General features: G+C 39.6%; 1 protein-coding gene across 1 annotated transcript in view; it reads right to left on the reverse strand.

Annotated features, from left to right (window-relative positions):
• Window positions 1-20,519, reverse strand: part of LOC134357360 (terminal uridylyltransferase 7-like) — a 70,123-nt gene that overhangs the window by 22,511 nt on the left and 27,093 nt on the right. Inside the window, exons 10-17 of the mRNA XM_063068832.1 lie at window positions 12,085-12,204; window positions 10,964-11,077; window positions 10,696-10,870; window positions 7,055-8,322; window positions 6,704-6,854; window positions 2,323-2,409; window positions 1,327-1,430; window positions 472-529 (exon numbers count right to left, since the gene is read on the reverse strand). Coding sequence (XP_062924902.1) covers window positions 472-529; window positions 1,327-1,430; window positions 2,323-2,409; window positions 6,704-6,854; window positions 7,055-8,322; window positions 10,696-10,870; window positions 10,964-11,077; window positions 12,085-12,204 — 2,077 coding nt within the window. The remainder of the gene's footprint in view (window positions 1-471; window positions 530-1,326; window positions 1,431-2,322; window positions 2,410-6,703; window positions 6,855-7,054; window positions 8,323-10,695; window positions 10,871-10,963; window positions 11,078-12,084; window positions 12,205-20,519) is intronic.

Raw genomic sequence — 20,519 nt, forward strand, 5'->3', positions numbered from 1 at the left:
CAAGTGATTATGATCATAAATGATAAGGTACCAAAAAGCTAAGAGTGATTTAAAACTGATGAAAAGCATGGAGATATTAGAACTATACAGAACACAGTGCAGAAACAAGTAGCACCTACAGTAACCAACCAGCCTAGTTCACAAGAGCATCCGTGATGGGTAAATACAATAGACTGAGATGAGATTCCTGGTTGCAGTTGAACATGCAAGTAGAATCCGTAATTGGCTAGGATCATTCTACCTATCGAATGACATACTTTGGCAAGATGCATGCTTTTAGAAAGCTAAACTACAAATTGTTTAGAGGCAACATACAAACAAGTTAATAGTATTGAGACTTTACAGTGAGGGGACTGGGTTTAGAGAGCTTAAAGACATTTCACTTTCTAATATCAAACTCTTTCACATGGATGAATAAACTTTGCTTATTGAAAACAGCATTTTAAATGATATTGACAGGAGGTGTAATACCTGGATTCTTTCTGAGCACTCTTGCCAAATTCTCAATGATCCTGATACAATTTAATCCCTGCAAGATATTAAACAATAAACACAAAAAAATCTGCAGATGCTGAAAATCTACATACATCATTATTAAACAAAATCAGTTTTCAGTTTGCTAATGTTCTTAAATTTCATTTCATAACATAACACGGTACTCAGATGTTCAAAATTAGGGATTAAGAGCTATGAGGAGTCATGCAAGTTGTAAAATACTCAATTAGTAACCTTCTTAGAAGATGCATTTCTTTTTTATAGATACAACCAGCTAATGAGCCAAAACAAATAATGAGAAAATGCAAAGCAATTCAGGTAATTGGCTTTGTGATGTAAATGTAATTAGTACAGAGCATGAAATCAAAATCTAAAATAGACACCTACCCATCATGCACATACAAAGAAAGAGCTTATGAATATTTTGGATAATGCTTCACTGCAGTACAATATATAAAACAAAAATTTCAAGTTAAACTAGCAGAATAAAATACAAAGCCAAATATAATAACGTTATTGGCCAATGCTCTGGTCATAACCCATCAAAACTGTCTAAATTTCTGGCCAATTAACTCCAGGGCCAACACAATCCATCTTTGGGAGGCATCACATTGAATTTCATTATCCTTATGGTGAGAAATCAATTCTGAGCAAAGTTTGTGAAGCTTGACTTGTTCTCTTTGGAAGATACAAACGTTCAAGATGATATACTAGAGTTTAAAATTTTGGAATAGATCAATAAAATTCAACTTTAACAGGGAATTAGAACTTTTCAGCAAGGCAACTATTATAAGTGCACTTTTAATTTAAGAAAACCAGTAATAAACATACCTCTGCTGTTTCCCGGTCTTCAAACGTCATACAAATGTCAAGATCACTTTGCTTAAAACCAAACCCATTCTTGGAAGACCCAAACAAGCAGAGTTTTGCCTTAGCTGTAAAATAATAAACTGCACTAAATTTTTCATAATACTTGAAAAACTGAGAGTAAACTCTACTTGTACAATGCCAAGCATAAGGCAAAACAATGAGGACAGTTTTTGCTTTCAGCAAAACTCATCAACCATTACTTTTAAATAGTATAAACACACTTCAATAATACAATTCAACTGAACTTTATTTGATTGAAAGCCAATTTCTAGGTCTTATTCTAAGAAAGGATTCTCATCTTCGGAATATATGCATGGACCAAATTTGTAAGCTCATTCATCAAGGGAATTTGGAAAAATGGAAAGGTACAGTTTTCAAAAGGAACAGGTCAGATGTAGCCATCTTTATAAGCAGAAAAGCTTTTTGCAGATGCTATATGCACTCTATAACCAGGTACTTATAGGATGATTGTGTCCTCATTTTCCTCTTTGCTGAGAGTCCTGGAGTACATCCAGACTACAAACCACCAGATTTTTGCATTTCAAATCAGTCTCAACGTCAGAGTTCGAAGACAAATGTGTGTTGGGATTGCCCTATAGCATTCAAAACAACATGCTTTATGGAAATGAGCTTTGAACGTTCCTCTTTGAGTCAGTAGCCAGAAAGTAGGGCCAAGAAAATTAAGAGCAGTTGTCTTTAAAAAGGTTGACAGTTTTCATGAGATCACACGTTTATACTGTAGCAAATACTATGATTCCTGGTATATCATTAAAAGTTATATTTCATAATATTTTCCAGCTTTACCTAATATTTTCTGAAGGATAATTCAAACTTATCTGAATCAGGCCTCCAAATTCCAGTCCACCAACCAAAACATTTGCTGATGAAATTTGCTTGCATTACACTATTTCCCTCATATATAGTACTTTGTGAATAAATGAATAAAACAAATGATACCATTAAGTTCCCTCCTGATAAACGACTGCAGATCCACGAGAATATGCTCACGTGCTTGAATTTCCAGACGATCTGGAGAAAAGTCAGCTGCGATGAAAAAGGAAGAAATTTAGTTTCAGTTAATTATTTGATGCCTTGAGAAATATCTTCCAACTTCCAGGTTATCAATTAAAGGTGCATTACATGCCTGATACCTCTTAAACATCCAATCGTTCTATCAACATTTAGACTTCTTATTTTGGGGAGGAAATTATGTTTAACCAATGACAGTCCTGCTTGGCAAATGAAACAACTTATAAAAACAAAGATCTTTTAATTATTTTTCACAAATCATGATCGTCACTATGATCTTGTAATGCACAGATGTTGTTTGGATAAAGTTCTTATTCCTTTACGTTTTAGGGTGCTGATAAAATTCATCCCATTCATAAAGCAAAATTATAACTAAAACACGTGAGGTTGATTGATGACTATTTCTAACACACAGTCAAGCTAGGGATCAACTCATTTTCAATGATGAGAAAAGGAATACAAAACGTTAGTTAAGCCATATTTGGAATTTTGTGTGCAGCTCCGATTGTCTCATTACAGGAAGAATGCAGAGGCTTCAGAGAATGCACAGAATTTCACCAGGATGTTTCTTGGATTATAGAATATTAGCGGTAAGGAGAAGTCAGTTAAACTTGGATTGTTTTGTCTGGAGCATCAGAGGCTGAAGGGTGACCTGATCAAAGTATATAAGATCATGAGAGGCAAAGACAAGGTAAGATAGAATCTTTTCCCCAGGATGGAAATGTCAAATACTAGACAGCATCCTTTTAAGGTAAAGGGGAGAAAATACAAATACTGTATTTTTTTGGTTTGTGTTTTTTTTAAATATACAGAGTAATTGGTGTCTCAAACACGGCCACAGGTAGTTATGGAAGCATTTATGACCACAACATTTAAGAACCATTTAGATAGGCACATCAACAAGCAGGAAACAAAGGGATACAGATCACATACAGAATTAGTTTAAATTGGCATCATGGTCAGTGCTGACATATTGGCCTGAAGGGCTTGTTGTTGTAGTATACTGTTCAATATTTTGAGTGCAGCTTATACCCGTAGCAGCATTACAATCAAAGGATCAACCTGGTGAACCTGCAATACTAGATTAACAAGAGTGTTGCTTTTCTGACAGTATACTACAGAGCAAAGCCATTCTGAAAGCAAAGGTTCAGGTCAATAGCTAACGGGAGCAGAAAGAGCACATTTGTTCTGCGTAGACACTATTATTTTCTGCATGATAGCATATCCATTATTATCAATACTAATATTTTCCCAACCACCATTATCAAGCCAATGGTTCCCCATTTTTTCACTTATTTTATAAAAAATGAAATGATTGCACTTGCTACTTTCCAATTTGCAAGCGTCCCAGAATCTACTGAATTCTGGAGTGTGATAACCAAAGAATCCTCTATCTCTATAGCTACCTCTTTCAAATATCTTAGGTAAATCAGGTGGTTCCAAGGATTTATCAACATCAGGTTCATTAACTTATTTACCATTCCCAGCATCACGTAACTTTTTGAGTAAGACTTTTGGCTCTAGGTATTGTCCAGTGGAGATACTTTTTGTTATGTCCTTAACAACAAACCAATTCTTCTCACTTGTGAAACTTCCTAGTCTAATCACAGGATGTACAAATGTTTCCATCAACTGTTGATAAAGATAAACATCCCTCGCTATATTTACATCGAACACATTCCCTTGCAATCTAGAACTTTGCATTTATTTTTTTAAACTATGACTGAAATTTTATTAAGGGGAATGGGTGGGAGAGAGACCATTTTCCCCTTATTTGGGGAAAGTGTCAGTTTGTACTTTCACTTGCTTACTCCAATCAAAATAATCAAGTTGATAATGCACCCTAATCACTTCTCCACTCCAGTGGCCTTTAAAACTGCATCACGCTGTTAAATCATTCTGACCTACTGCTTGCCCACTGCATTCTGATTTTGCCACAGATATATCCATCTCTAGCATTATATTGAATGACTCTTTGCACTCCTGATTTAAATCACCATCCCATGCCTTGTTTGCAGTAAACTCGATGCTCTGCTATCTTCCCAAAACATCTCCATCTATGCAAACCTGACTATCTACATTCATAGCTATAATCTTTATCGTGCCACTTTCTATAGCAGCTAACATCGCATATTCCTCATGTCACTCATCATTTCACTTCCACTTTTGGACAACTTTTTTCAGCATCCATGCATGCAAAGACCTCTCCAACTTAAAACATAGAACATAGAATAGTACAGCACAGTACAGGCCCTTCAGCCCACAATGTTGTGCTGACCCTCAAACCCTGCCTCCCATATAAGCCCCCACCTTAGATCCCTCCATATACCTGTCTAGTAGTCTCTTAAACTTCACTAGTGTATCTGCCTCCACCACTGACTCATGCAGTGCATTCCATGCACCAACCACTCTCTGAGTAAAAAAACCTTCCTCTAATATCCCCCTAGAACTTCCCACCCCTTACCTTAAAGCCATGTCCTCTTGTATTGAGCAGTGGTGCCCTGCGGAAGAGGCACTGGCTATCCACTCTATCTATTCCTCTTATTATCTTGTACATGTCTATCATGTCTCCTCTCATCCTCCTTCTCTCCAAAGAGTAAAGCTCTAGCTCCCTTAATCTCTGATCATAATGCATACTTTCTAAACCAGGCAGCATCCTGGTAAATCTCCTCTGTACCCTTTCCAATGCTTCCACATCCTTCCTAACTACTAACATGTAAAACTCTCAAGTCTTTAATCTACTTGCAGAGTAGGTCTACCTATTTGTGTGTTCCCTTATCTCTACAGCTTGCTTTAATGGAATGTTTGATCCAGTGCAGGGCCTCCTCCATGGTATCAGTGGGCAGGGAAGAGACAGCAAGACCACTTAACTAAGGAATTATCACATCAGATTTCGTCAAACTATATGGATGCTTTTGTTGCATTTAACACTATGAAGTAGTTAATTGGTGAAATAATCTGTCCAAACCACAATATTTAAATTACTTTATACAATTACCATAAGCAAGATTGTTTGTTGAAAAACAGACAAAATAAAAATAAACCTCTTCAAAAAAAAATTGACAATTATACACAATTCTAATAAAATGTTGTTTTTAATAAGGCCAAAGAGGAATTATTTTAAGTATCAATTATAATGCCATTAAAAATTCACTTCCTTTTGAAAGCATTAATCTCATTATTTTTCTCTGTCAAATCTAGACACTTGTTGACACATTGGATTGATTTTAGTGCAGTTGTTTGGTGAAGACAGTTATAGCTTACCTCAGAAAATGCAAGTTACCCCCGGCAGCTGCTCCTGGAATTTCAAGGTTAAATATGCAAATCACAATGCCAGAGATGATGCCCAACACACATCATGACAAGCGCTTTAAGTATCATCACCATAACTGATATAAAATTTAATTCAGTTATACTTAATGTTGTTTATTGCTTTTCAATATAGCTCTTCAGTTAACCTTCATTAGACAGACTTTGTATTTTACCTAGGATATTATATTCTGTTCAAAAGTCTGAACTTTTCAGTACAAGTTTTTTTTCTCTTAAATAAAATTAGTATGCTCAATCTGACCAGATATACAAAGCCAATCCAGAAGGCTAAATGGCACTATGAAATTAAAAGATCTTACATACAATAGACAACCTGTGAGGACTGTACTTTGGCCATAGAATTATACAATTGTTATTCAATGGGAGATGGTCGTTCAGTTCAGAGTTAATACTGGCTTACTTTGAAGGAGGGTAACAACATTTTGATAGCACAGTAGCACAGTAAACTTGCCTCCAGCTCTGGCAACCCAGGTTCAATTCCAACCTATGGTGTTTGCACATTCATCCTTAGACCACTGGCTGTCTGCTGGCTGCTCTAGTTTCCTCCCATATCTCTAGATGAAATGGCTGTTAGTTAAAATGCCCCAGTGAAGATGGATAATAGGACATGTGGGGTGGGCAGGAGTTGTGGTTGCAGGGGTAGAAAAGACATTAAGGGGAAAGTTGAAAGAAAGAGGGAAGTAAACAGGGGACTGGGATTATTCTGAGAGTGGTATGGACTTGATGGCTTCCTACTGTACGAGAAATAAAACAAGAGAATGCTTTTCAAACACAAAATTGTGACACAACTTAAAATATGAAGATTACTTCCGTGAATTATTTATCCACAATAAAGTAGAACTGTTACAGGATGATGATAGTACAACAAAAATGATGGTGCACAACTTTAAAATGGAACGTTTTTTAAACGACGATCTGATTTTTAAAATTTTGAAAATATTTCAAAACGAAGGGAATAAACAAAATATTATATACTTACAGAAACACTGGATACAAACTTTGTTAAGTTCTTCCAGAAATTTTGGTGTCATTTGTGGCAACGGATCAAGATCAACTTTTTTGAAGTCTTCTGGACAATCATACTTTAAGTGGCCTTCTCGCTTGCATAAGCTACAAACAATTATGGATGCCTATTTAGGAGAAAGTTGACAGTTTTTTTTAGACAATTATTTTATACTTCTACTTCAGCACAGATTACAGTAAGCTTAACCAAATGGTGAAGATTTATCCAAATTATTTTCCATGTTCTAACTCCTCTGATGTGATTAATTTCAAGTGTGATTAAAATGCAGCAGTTTTGAGAACAATAAAAATCTATAGATGCCATTACCTTTCCCTTTGTAAAAGACAATTTACTGAATACGTAAAGCATGTTGTCCTCGATCTGTGATTCACATCGATGCAAGGTAGGGTCAGTCTTTCCAACAGTAACTTCCCTGTGTTTTTCATTTTGAGCTTCCTGCTTTTGAATCTTGCTTGGAGCATGTTTGTTTGCTTGAGAAGTCACATCACTATGACTTTTAAGTACATGTTCTTTCCAGTTTCGCAATTCAATTATTTCATCTTCTTCAGACTGATTATCTTCCTCACTAGACTCTGTTGATATAGTCACAAATTCCTCTTCAGCTGTAAGACTGTCAAGATGAGCTCGAGGTGTGATATTTAGATCCAATTCATCAATATCGATGTCATCTTCCTCCTCATCCTCTTCATTCCTGTTTAAAGTCCTTTTCTCATGCTGCATTGCCTTCTTAGGGAAACCATGCAGTTCCTCGGTACTGTCAGAGCTTTCTCTAACTTCATTTAATGTGACTTCATCAACTTTCATTTCTAGTTGATTAGAATCTTCAATGTCAACATCAGCACCTTCAATATTCTGAGAATTCAGAAAATTCTCAGAGTCTGAAAGACTTTCTGAATTAAGGTGATCTCTGTAACAAATCATGTGGTTCACACAAGACCCAATTTCATCATCACTGGAGATCTCATTATCTGCTTCTAATGATTGTGCAAATCTATCTTCAATTAGTATCCTGCCAGCAAGTGTTGAATCGTCTTTCTGTTGTTCAGATATATTAAACAGTTCTTTATGATTTGCACTTTCCAAGAGTTCATTACCATCTTTACCTTCACTTTCTGATTGATTTTCATCACCCTCCGATAAGTCATCTCCAGTAATTCTGAACTTTTGCATTTCAGATATCATCTCCTCCTCTGTGATGCTTTCACCCTCACACTCTTGTAATGTTTCGGAGTTTCTGTAGGAATTTTTAGAAGGTAGTTTTTCACTATCATTACATGGAGCACCATCATGGATCCGTTGCCATTCTCCATTAAGAAGTTCTGCTGAACTGGCAGTTGTCATTTCTGGTAGCTTCACCACTGAAGTACAACAGTCAAGCAAATCCTGCTGGTGTGCCATAAAAGCAGACTCTGCTTTAGAAACAATTTTCTCATTGTTTTTTTTGTTGAATCTTGCTGATTTGTATCGAGGTATTGCAAAGTACTTGTATGTTGCTCGCAAACAATGAATGAAATAGTCAAATACCATTTGGCTACTTAAGGTTCGTGCAACATTCCTCTTTACAGCATATGGATCTGGAGAAAAGTAAACGTAATTTTTCATAAAATAACACTGTGTCCATTGTACAACTTTAAATAAGTTTTTTGTAGACTGAGATTATTACATTTAGGTAGGGAAAAAAAAAAGCCCCCTCAAAGTCCAAATTGGACATCTATGCGCTGTGCGACAGAAGATGGGCAAGGTATTAATTGAATATTTCTCCTTAGAGGAATATGAGCCAAACACAGGTAAATATGAAAAGCTTAAATGGGCATCTTGCCAAGGACGCTGTTTGCACTACAGCTCTGCGTTCAACACTAAATGAAACTTATCAATAAGCTCCAAAACCTAGGCCTCAATGCTCCTCCTGCAACTGGATCTTTGATTTCTACACTTAGACACCCATCAACTTGCATTGTCAACATCTCCTCCACAATTACCACCAACACAGGTGCACCTCAAGGCTATGTTCTTAGCCTTCTGCTCTAATTGCATTATACTTATGACGATGAGGCTAACTAAGTACAACTTCAATGCCATATTTAAGTTTGCTGACAACATCATTGGTATTGGCTGAATCAAAGGCGGTGATGAATCAGCACATTGGAGGGAGATTAAACATCTAGCCGAGTGGTGCCACAACCACCACCTCTCACTCAACACTAGCAAAGAGATGAATATTGATTATAGGACAAAGAAACTGAAGGTCCATAAGCCAATCCTGGAGGGATCAGAGCTGGAAAGGATCATTTCAGAGGACCTATCCTGGGTGCAGCATTACAAAGATGGCATGGGAGTGCCACTACTTTAGGAGTTTGCAAAGATTTGGCATGTCATCTAAAACTCTGACAAACTTTGATAGATGCATGGTGGAGAGTATACCGACTGGTTACATCATGGCCTGGTATGGAAACACCAATGCCCTTGGAAGGAAAACCTACAATTAACAGCCCAGTCCATCACAGGTAAAGCTCTCCCTGCCACTGAGTGCATCCTCAAGAAGCGCTACATCAGAACAGCAGCATCCATCATCAAGGACTTCCACCATCAGGCCATGCTCTCTTCTCACTTTTGCCATCAGAAATGAGGTGCAGGAGCCGTGGGTCATACACCTCAACCATCAGACTCCTGAATCGGAATGGATAACTTCACTCACCCCAACACTGAACTGATTCAACAACCTATGGTCTCACTGTCAAGGAGTCCACAACTCATGTTCTCAATATTTGGTACTTACTTATTATTTTTATTTTTTCCTCCTTTTGTATTTGCACAATATGTTGTCTTTTGCACATTGGTTGTCAGTCTTTCTTTGTGTGCAGTTTTTAACTGATTCTACTGTGTGTTTTTGTATTTACTGTGCACAAAAGAATCTCAGGAATGTATATGGTGACATATATGTATGTACTTTGATAATAAATTTACTTTGAACTTTGTGTGTAGGGAGGAGGGGGATTTGGGGGGTCAATGTGCTTGTTCTGTATTTTTTTTGTGGGGGAGGAGGGATTTGGGGGTTGATAATCATGCTGCTGTTGTTTCCTTTCTTGGTTTTGTGGCTATCTGGAGAAGAAGAATTTCAGAGTTGTATACTTGGACAATAAATGAACTTCTGAACACAATTCCTCCATTCAAAGCTGCTCATGCCAGTCTTTAGCAAAACCAACATAATATACAGGTCTAGAAATACATAATAATCATGCCCCCTAATTCCCACTATTTTCAATATAATTACTACATGTAACAAGAGGTGTCAACCACTGACTGCCTTGAATAGGCAAGCACAATTGGCTCAGGACCGAATGTCAACTAGCCTCTGATCAGACAGATTATGGGAGTAAGAGTCCTTACCTCAAGTCTCTGCCTCCACAGAGGTCTCATATGCAGAGTTTTATTTTACGTGAACAGTAGGTTATATTTTAATTTTAAATCTACATTTAGCAGGTTTCTGATAAGTAAGGGACTGGGTACACAGGGGAAAAAGGTAATTATGAGATTAGCTATCTTCTTAATCACAGAAGAGTTAGAGCTCCAAATGGTGCATTTCTACTCACACCTGGAGTACTCAGAATTAGGACTAGATTACACTTTATTTATCTGTTTACTTTTTAAAGCACAACTCACCACTATTTTGTCAATGCCATTTGAGATAGATGGCACTCACAGTAACATACATTAAAAGTAGCATCCAAACTATTCTTTTGTACAGAGCAACAATTTACAGAAACACATGTTATATAATTAATAATTTCTTTGCTTTCACAGACATGTCTGAAAGCCATGTAACAGTACAAGAAATTTACATTCCCTGCCAATTCCATTTGTGTGGGAGAGCTGGGAACAGGTAATGATGAAGGAAGAACTACGACTAGGCTCATAAAGAATTTCAAAATTTGTATTTCTATGCAGACCTTCCACGGCAATTCTCCTGTTGGGCCAGTCTTTAGCTTCTCGAGAAAGTGGTTCTCCGATTCGTATATTAATAACGAAGTAAGTCACTGTAAATTCAATTGCATAAAATCGAAGTAGTTCAAGCCATAGTTGTCCTACAGGTAGAGAACTTTGTTGATCAAAGACAAGTGGAACCTACAAAAGGGAATATGTGGGATAAAATAGTCAACAATTTGATTGTTTGCCAGGATAGAATTAATGAAATCCATTTACGCTAGAGAAACATACCTTCCCTTCATATGAAACATCATTCTCACTCGATTTATATGCCCAGATAACCTCATTGTTTTCTACTCCTTTAAGATAGAAGTCGGTCAAGTTATCCATCAAAAATCCTTCAATCTTTAAAAAAAAAGATGAACAATTTCTATTAAGTAATTATTATGGTGCTTCTACTTTCCAAAAACCTTACCAACAATTATACTGAATGTCCAAATTTTAATGCACCATACAGGACCAGGTTTTTTTTCTTAAAAAGCACAGGCTGCATTGCCCTGATGAACATTTTGGCAAGACCTCAACTTTAATCAAAGCATTTTTAAAAATGAAGTCTTTTACAGGTTGTTTTTTAGCGTGTCACACCAAATAGTCAGCCATTCTTGTCTGGTGTGTGGATTCAGGATTGGTCTCCTTTTGGATTAACTGGGTCACGATATGAACGTTCCTGACTCGACCCCTTTTTTTTTTACAAGGTCGAGTGGCTAGCTCGACGCTCAACCTAGCACGGATGGAAAGTGTGCTCGGGAGGTGGCTCGACTTGGATTCGAACTCGGGAGCCTTTGCTTCAGAGTCCGGCGCTGATGCCTTTGCGCCACCAGCCAGCAGATGAAAATATATTTATATAGCACTGTTTAAATAGAGGATAAAATGAAGCAAATTAGACATTAATATAGCACCTATTTCCACATATCAAATGTTTCTTGTAATTATGTTGATTCACCAGGGAAGCAATCCTCCAAGAGGACCAGAACCTTGTTGTGATTTTTAATGTTTGTGTGCCTCAATGATCCGGAGAGCTATGTTGTTGGAGTCAGGGCTTTATGCTTTGGCTGTTGGTTATGGACATCTATGCAGAACAGGTCAAAGGGTAGAGGCTAGACTAAGAGTGTTCCACTAGTCTCTCAGGTTTGGGGGTTCAGCTCAGGAATAACAACCCTGACCGGTCAAACAAAACTGTAACCGAAACAGCAATGGAGAATCATTCTATGTTGGAGTGGCAAACATCAGTCAGGACCTTCATTGATGGAGAACTTCATTGCTGCCCTAAATGCCAACAGTGTAACAGGCAGTAAGTAAACAAGTACCAGAGGAGCAAATAGGAAATAATAAAATTCAAGCAGATATCTTACCCATAATCCAAGATACACAGGTAGCACACATTCTGTCCTTTGTTGAAGAAAGAATATTACCATTAAAGCAAAAGCATAGGGTGGTATCCCTCCTTCCTCGGGGCAATCAAGATGACAAAGCTGAAAACATTAAGAAGTTGGTTTGATTTTTTATTAAGTTCCTAAGTTATCATAAAAATCAAAGTGCAGAGAAGGCGCCTGTTTAGCCAACCATGTCTGAGCTGTTCTTTGAAAGTTCCATGTTCTTTTTACATGTGACCTTGTAAAACAACTATTCTTCAACTATTTCTTCAACTTTCATCATTATAGGTAGAGTTTTATAAATCCCTGCAACCCTAGCCGAAACAGAGGCATTTGTAATCTGCAATCTAGATATTTGGCAGGTTATTTAAACTCATTAAGCCTGTTATTAATTCAGTTACCAAAAAGTTTAATACAGACTGCTGCATCAAAACCTCACATCCTGAGAAGTTCTCAGGTCATTTCTCAATCTTCTGTTCCTCAAAGTTAAGAATACTGAATCAGAATCAGGCTTAACATCACTGGCACATGTCGTGACATTTGTTTTCCAGTAGCTGTACATTACAAGAATAAGTTACAGTAAGAGATACATACAAATTAAATTAATGCAAAAAAGAGCAAAAAAATAGCAAGTTAGTGTACATGATTTCATTGTTCATTCAGAAATCTGATGGTGGATAGGAAGCTGTTCTTGAAACTTTGAAAGTGTATCTTCAGGCTCCTGTGCATCCTCCTCGAGCAAAGAGAAGAGGGCATGCCCTGGGTGATGGGGTTCCTTACTGATAAATATCAACTTTTGGGACATCGCCTTTTGAAGGTGACCTCGATGTTCAGATGGCTACTGCCCATAATGGTGCTGACTGAGTTTACAACTTTCTGCAGCTTTTTCCGATCCTGTGTAGTGGCCCTTCCATACCAGACAGTGATACAACCAGTTGTAATGCTCTTTGCAAGAGTCTTTGGTGACATACCAAATCTCCTCAAACTCCTAATGAAAAATAGCCGCTGTCATGCCTTCTTTGTAAATTTATCAATATGTTGGACCCAGGGTAGATCCTCATATGTTGGCACGCAGGAACATGAAAATGCTTAGCCTTTCCATTGCAGATCCCTCAATGAGGACTGGTATGTGTTCCCTCAACATCCCCTTCCTGAAGTCCACAATCAATTCCTTGCTTATGTGCAAGGTTGTTGTGACACCACTCAACTAGCTGATCTATCTCACTCCTGTACACCTCCTCGTCACCAAATGAAATTCTGCCAACAATAGTTGTGTCATCAGCAAATTTATAGATGGTGCTTGAGCTATGCCTAGCCACACAGACGGGTGTAGAGAGAGTAGAGCAGTGGGCTAAGTACACATCACTGAGGTGCACCAGTGTTGATTGTCAAAGAGGAGCTGATGTTATTTCCAACTCACTGACCGTAGTCTCCCGACAAGGAAGTGAAAGATCCAGTTGCAGAGGGCTTCTGGAGTGTGTTAATTAGTACCGAGAACATGGTTGCATTGAATGGTGAACTGTAATCAATAAACAGGAGACAGTAGGTATTGCTATTGTCCAGGCGATCTCAGGCTGAGCGGAGAGCCAGTGAGGTTGCACCCACTGTAGACCTATTGTGGCGATCGGCAAGTTGCAGCGAGTCCAGAGAATCGCTTAGGCAGGAATTGATTCTGGCCATGACCAACATCTCAAAGCACTTCATCACAGTAGATCTGAGTGCAACTGCATAGTAGTCATTGGGGCAGCTCACCATGCTCTTCCTGGGCACTGTCAAGACTGTCACCCTATTGAAGTAGGTGGAAACCTCTGACTCCAGCAGTTAGAGATTGAAGACGTCCTTGAACACTCCTCCCAGTTGGTAGGCACAGGTTTTCAATGCCCTACAAGGTACACCACCCAAGCCTGAAGCCTTGTGAAGTCGGCCTCTGAAGCAGATCACAGGGTTACCCAGATGCTATAGTGCTATAGGTATTCGCGCAGGTGTAGTTTTATTCTCCCTTTTAAAGATGTATAAAAGGCATTGAGGTTATCTAAGAGAGAAGCATCACAGCCATTCACGATGTTAGGCTTCACTTTATAGGAAGTAATGGTCTGTAAACGCTGCCAGAGCTGATGTTCCTCAAATTGTCTCCAAATTCAATCAGAACTGCTTTTTTGTTCTTAAAACAGCCTTCTGTAGGTTTTACCTGGACTTATAAATCCCGATCAGCGTTCTTGAATGCCACAGACCTTGCCCTCAGCAGACTATGAATCTCTTGGTTCATCCACAGCTTTTGGTTTGGGTATATCTGGCAGGTTTTCGAATGCACGCAGTCATCCATACAGGTCCTGAAGTTGGAGACAACTGTGGCGTATTCAGATTTGAAGATGAATCCCTGAATATTGCCCAGCCCACTGACTCAAAACAGTCCCGGCAGCACTCCTCTGCTTCCCTTGACCATACATTCTTCGCCCTCGCCACAGGTGCTGCAGTCCCCAGTCTCTGCCTGTATGATGTGAGTACAGCCATGTGATCAGACATTCCAACGTGTGGCGTGGGCTGGCAGTATAACAGTGGTCAAGTGTGTTGGCTCCTCTGGTTCCACAGATGATATACTGGTGGTAGTTGTTCAGGGACTGTTTTAAATCCTCCACATTGATAGAGAAGGCATCAGGCTGTATTGCTTTATGACTGCTGATCATGGTGATCAGCTCCTCCAGTGCCTGCCTGCCGTTTGCCAAAGGTGGAATGTGGAACACTGCCAGGATGGCAGCAGAAAACCTCTTAGGCAGATAAAAATAGATGACACTTGACTACTAGACCGGCGGGAAGAATTTAAAAGGAAGTCATTTTTTCTTCAGTGGTTTGTTTGAGGCACGACTGCACAGGCATATGGATGTCAGCGAGTTAGACTGGCAGGAAGAGTATAAAAGGTCATTTTTTCTTCAGCGGTTTGATTGAGGCACGACTGAGCAGGCGTGTGGACGTCAGCAAGTTAGACCAGCGGGAAGAGTTTAAAAGGAAGACAGCTTTACAGACCCTACTTGGAGTACTGTGCTCAGTTCTGGTCACCTCACTACAGGAAGGATGTGGAAACTATAGAAAGGATGCAGAGGAGATTTACAAGGATGTTGACTGGATTGGGGAGCATGCCTCATGAGAATAGGTTGAGTGAACTTGGCCTTTTCTCCTTGGAGCGGTGGAGGATGAGAGGTGACCTGATAGAGGTGTATAAAATGATGAGCGGCATTGATCGTGTGGATAGTCAGAGGCGTTTTCCCAGGGCTGAAATGGCTAACATGAGAGGGCACAGTTTTAAGGTGCTTGGAAGTAGGTACAGAGGAGATGTCAGGGTTAAGTTTAATTTTATGTATTTATTTTATTATACAGACAGAGGTGAGTGCGTGGAATGGGCTGCCAGCGACGGAGGCGGATACGATAGGGTCTTTTAAGAGACACACATAAAAGTTGCTGGTGAACGCAGCAGGCCAGGCAGCATCCGTAGGAAGAGGTGCAGTCGACGTTTCAGGCCGAGACCCTTCGTCAGGACTAACTGAAGGAAGAGTAAGGGATTTGAAAGTTGGAGGGGGAGGGGGAGATCCAAAATGATAGGAGAAGACAGGAGAAGGAGGGATGGAGCCAAGAGCTGGACAGGTGATAGGCAAAAGGGATACGAGAGGATCATGGGACAGGAGGTCTGGGAAGAAAGACGGGGGGGGGGGACCCAGAGGATGAGCAAGGGGTATATTCAGAGGAACAGAGGGAGAAAAAGGAGAGTGAGAGAAAGAATGTGTGTATAAAAATAAGACAGATGGGGTACGAGGGGGAGGTGGGGCATTAGCAGAAGTTGGAGAAGTCGATGTTCATGCCATCAGGTTGGAGGCTACCCAGACGGAATATAAGGTGTTGTTCCTCCAACCTGAGTGTGGCTTCATCTTTACAGTAGAGGAGGCCGTGGATAGACATGTCAGAATGGGAATAGGACGTGGAATTAAAATGTGTGGCCACTGGGAGATACTGCTTTCTCTGGCAGACAGAGCGTAGGTGTTCAGCAAAGCGGTCTCCCAGTCTGCGTCGGGTCTCGCCAATATATAAAAGGCCACATCGGGAGCACTGGACGCAGTATATCACCCCAGCCGACTCACAGGTGAAGTGTTGCCTCACCTGGAAGGACTGTTTGGGGCCCTGAATGGTGGTAAGGGAGGAAGTGTAAGGGCATGTGTAGCACTTGTTCTGCTTACACGGATAAGTGCCAGGAGGGAGATCAGTGGGGAGGGATGGGGGGGGACGGACGAATGGACAGGGGAGTCGCGTAGGGAGCGATCCCTGTGGAATGCGGGGGGGGGCAGGGAAAGATGTACTTAGTGGTGGGATCCCGTTGGAGGCGGCGGAAGTTACGGAGAATAATATGTTGGACCCGGAGGCTGGTGGGGTGGTAGGTGAGGACCAGGGGAACCCTATTCCTAGTGGGGTGGCGGGAGGATGGAGTGAGAGCAGATGTACGTGAAATGGGGGAGATGCGTTTAAGAGCAGAGTTGATAGTGGAGGAAGGGAAGCCGCTTTCTTTAAAAAAGGAAGACATCTCCCTCGTCCTAGAATGAAAAGCCTCATCCTGAGAGCAGATGTGGCAGAGATGGAGGAATTGCGAGAAGGGGATGGCATTTTTGCAAGAGACAGGGTGAGAAGAAGAATAGTCCAGATAGCTGTGAGAGTCAGTAGGCTTATAGTAGACATCAGTGGATAAGCTGTCTCCAGAGACAGAGACAGAAAGATCTAGAAAGGGGAGGGAGGTGTCGGAAATGGACCAGGTAAACTTGAGGGCAGGGTGAAAGTTGGAGGCAAAGTTAATGAAGTCAACGAGTTCAGCATGCGTGCAAGAAGCAGCGCCAATGCAGTCGTCGATGTAGCGAAGGAAAAGTGGGGGACAGATACCATAATAGGCACGGAACATAGATTGTTCCACAAACCCAACAAAAAGGCAGGCATAGCTAGGACCCATACGGGTGCCCATAGCTACACCTTTAGTTTGGAGGAAGTGGGACGAGCCAAAGGAGAAATTATTAAGACTAAGGACTAATCCTGCAAGACGGAGCAGAGTGGTGGTAGAGGGGAACTGATTAGGTCTGGAATCCAAAAAGAAGCGTAGAGCTTTGAGCCCTTCCTGATGGGGGATGGAAGTATATAAGGGACTGGACATCCATGGTGAAAATAAAGCGGTGGGGGCCAGGGAACTTAAAATCATCGAAAAGTTTAAGAGCGTGAGAAGTGTCACGAACATAGGTAGGAAGGGATTGAACAAGGGGGGATAAAACCGTGTCGAGGTATGCAGAAACAAGTTCGGTGGGGCAGGAGCAAGCTGAGACAATAGTCTTTTAAGAGACTCCTGGATAGGTACATGGAGCTTAGAAAAATAGAGGGCTATGGGTAACCCTAGGTAATTTCTAAAGAAAGATATGTTTGGCACAACTTTGTGGGCCAAAGGGCCTGTATTGTGCTGTAGGTTTTCTATGTCTCTAGATGTTCTAGGTTGGGTGAGCAGGTTTGAGATAGAACTGCTATGTCTACCAGTTAATCATGAAGCATACTCTATCTCTCCTACCTTCAAAAGACTGAGCTATCCTGTCTTTGTGGTGGATGGTGAAACCTCTGGGTTGCAGCACTGCATCCAAAATGGTGGATGTGAGCCAAAGTACACAGCAGTCCCTGATGTCCCTCTGGTAACGCAATCATGCTGAGGTCTTCAGCTTCATTCTCCAGAGATTGTACATTCACCAGCAGGATAGTAGAATGTGGGGCTCTAAGTGCTCCACATTTCAAAAGTACTTGCTTCCTTTTTCTTAAAGTGGAACAACACACACAACCTGAGTCTACCGTCTGGGGTTTGGTAATTTTGAGGATCAACAGATTTTTAAAAAAATTGTCTTAAAACGATGTTGCTTACTGGAGTACCCATGGATTTCAGCTATTGTAGTCCTAAACAGGAATATTTGATGATTCCCATCGAAGCTTCATACAAAGAGTAGCCACTTATCACTGCCATCTTGATGCTATCTTTGCTGAAGAGTGCAGCTTTTTTAAGCTGTTTCATGATGTTCTACATACCATTTTTTAAAAAAAAAGTTATATGCAGAAACAATTAACATATCTCTGTAAATCAATTTACCAACCTACTATCCACCTTTAAGGAGTTACCAAGATTTCCCTGCTCACTGAAACACAAGAATCAAAATTCATGAAATGCAGTATTTCCATGTTATGCTTCCCAAAAACATTTCTTCAGTCATATCCTACTTTTATAAATTGAACACCACTCATTACATTTCTCGTTTAAACATCTTATCAAATCTAAGTTCAAGTTTCAAATCAATTATAATCTTACTTCACCTTTGACTTGAAACAAGAATCAGAAAAACCTGACATTTATGAAAAGCCATTGTAAATTATCTCCCAGCCTGAAAATAATCTTTACACCTACCCCTTCATTTCTGTTTATAGACCAATTATACAATTTTAATTATAAATCTCATAAAATAATGCTCTCTGATGTGGCAAACTGGCATACAAGGGCAAGACCAGATGGCAAGCTTTTTCTCAATAGATCTTCAACATTTTTATTCACCCATCTCTAGAAAGGAATAAAAGAATACTGTGGATAAATCTGTTGTCTTGCTGGATACATGGTTATTAATTATAATATCAGGACGGCACAATTCAGTTTTAACTATAATGGTAATTGGAAGTTGCTTTGGTGTGTTATATTCAACACGTAAAAAAAAATTACATCAAAAACTTGAAAGAGATCCCAGCCATGCAATGAATGCAAAATCTGATAGTTTAAAACCAGCTGATTGCTGTAATGATAGAAAAATATTTCATGTAAATTGTTCTTCCGCCCCGAGTCCATCTTTCATTCAGTTTCCCATTTGGTTCAGCAACAGTTTCTAAATATAAAGGTACTAATCCTCCTCTTTACAGCAAAATTTACAGTGAAAAATCAACTATACAATTGGCTAGTACGTCTTTGGAGCCTGTTGCCACTCAATAAGGTCATGTTTAATCCTCCATGTCAAGAACACTTCCTTGTCTGATCCCCATAAATTTGGATTCCCTTCAAGATCAAACACTATTAATCACCTCGAGTTAATGACTGAGTAACCAGTCAGCAGGACTGGAAAATTTCAAAGATTCACAGTGCACATACATACCATTTGCCTTTCTCCTTCCTATAATTGTATATTAACTACATACTTGACGTGCAAGGTTAACCATAAAGTGAACTCTAGCATGTATATCTTTATAAATATATCATTGATCATGAAAATATAAAAAAATTAAGAAATTCCCATTCAACTTAGCAACATCTGTTTTATTTTCAGTCTACAATTTCCTGAAAATCAGATTCACTTTTCTCTAGTTGCAGCAAAAATCCCCAATACAAGACACTATTGGTTTGATTCTGTCATTTCCAAGTTTGCCATCTGAGCTCATTCTCTTCAAAGTTGAATTTGCCCTCTCTTCACTTTTTACCCTTCTCCTTTTCACCCTGCTTTTGTTCACCTCTCAGTAAAACATTAGGAATGTTTTATGATGTGAATGATAACATACATAAAAATCACAGGATGCCCCCAGGTGACAAACAGGTTCCATTTTTACAAGTTGAAAAATCAAAAATCAGAAAAGATTCAATATGGTAACAGTATTAGACTGAATGGAATTGAAAGTGCAGAAGATAATAACAACTACCACCAAACAACAGGAATTCTGCAGATGCTGGAAATTCAAGCAACATACATCAAAGTTGCTGGTGAACGCAGCAGGCCAAGTAGCATCTGTAGGAAGAGGTGCAGTCGACGTTTCAGGCCGAGACCCTTCGTCAGGACTAACTGAAGGAAGAGTGAGTAAGGGATTTGAAAGTTGGAGGGGGAGGGGGAGATCCAAAATGATAGGAGAAGACGGGAGGGGGAGGGATGGAGCCAAGAGCTGGACAGGTGATAGGCAAAAGGGGATACGAGAGGATCATGGGACAGGAGGTCCGAGAAGAAAGACAAGGTGGGGGGGTGACCCAGAGGATGGGCAAGAGGTATATTCAGCAACTACCACCAAATTTGGAGAGTAAGGGAAAAGTTGTTCTATTGGTTGTAGGAATGGATGTAATCAAATGTACAGACTTCTGAGTTTAATAATACAATGGGAGCTAGTTTGTATGTACAATTGTCCATCATTTGGGTGTTCATAGCCTGATGATGTCATGCATTGTTTTTAACGATAGGGATTATTGAGTTTTAATTTCAGTGGTTTGATCACTTCATAACTACTGACAGAAAAAAATATGCTAGTTACCTGAAAATTCTTATTTTGAGGTATATTATTAAAAATGAAGTCAAAAGCAAACAAAATACAAAGTTTCAAGGAGAAGCAATTGTCAAAGAATA

The sequence above is a fragment of the Mobula hypostoma genome, chromosome 16 (genome assembly GCF_963921235.1).
Source record: "Mobula hypostoma chromosome 16, sMobHyp1.1, whole genome shotgun sequence".
Lineage (NCBI taxonomy): Eukaryota > Metazoa > Chordata > Chondrichthyes > Myliobatiformes > Myliobatidae > Mobula > Mobula hypostoma.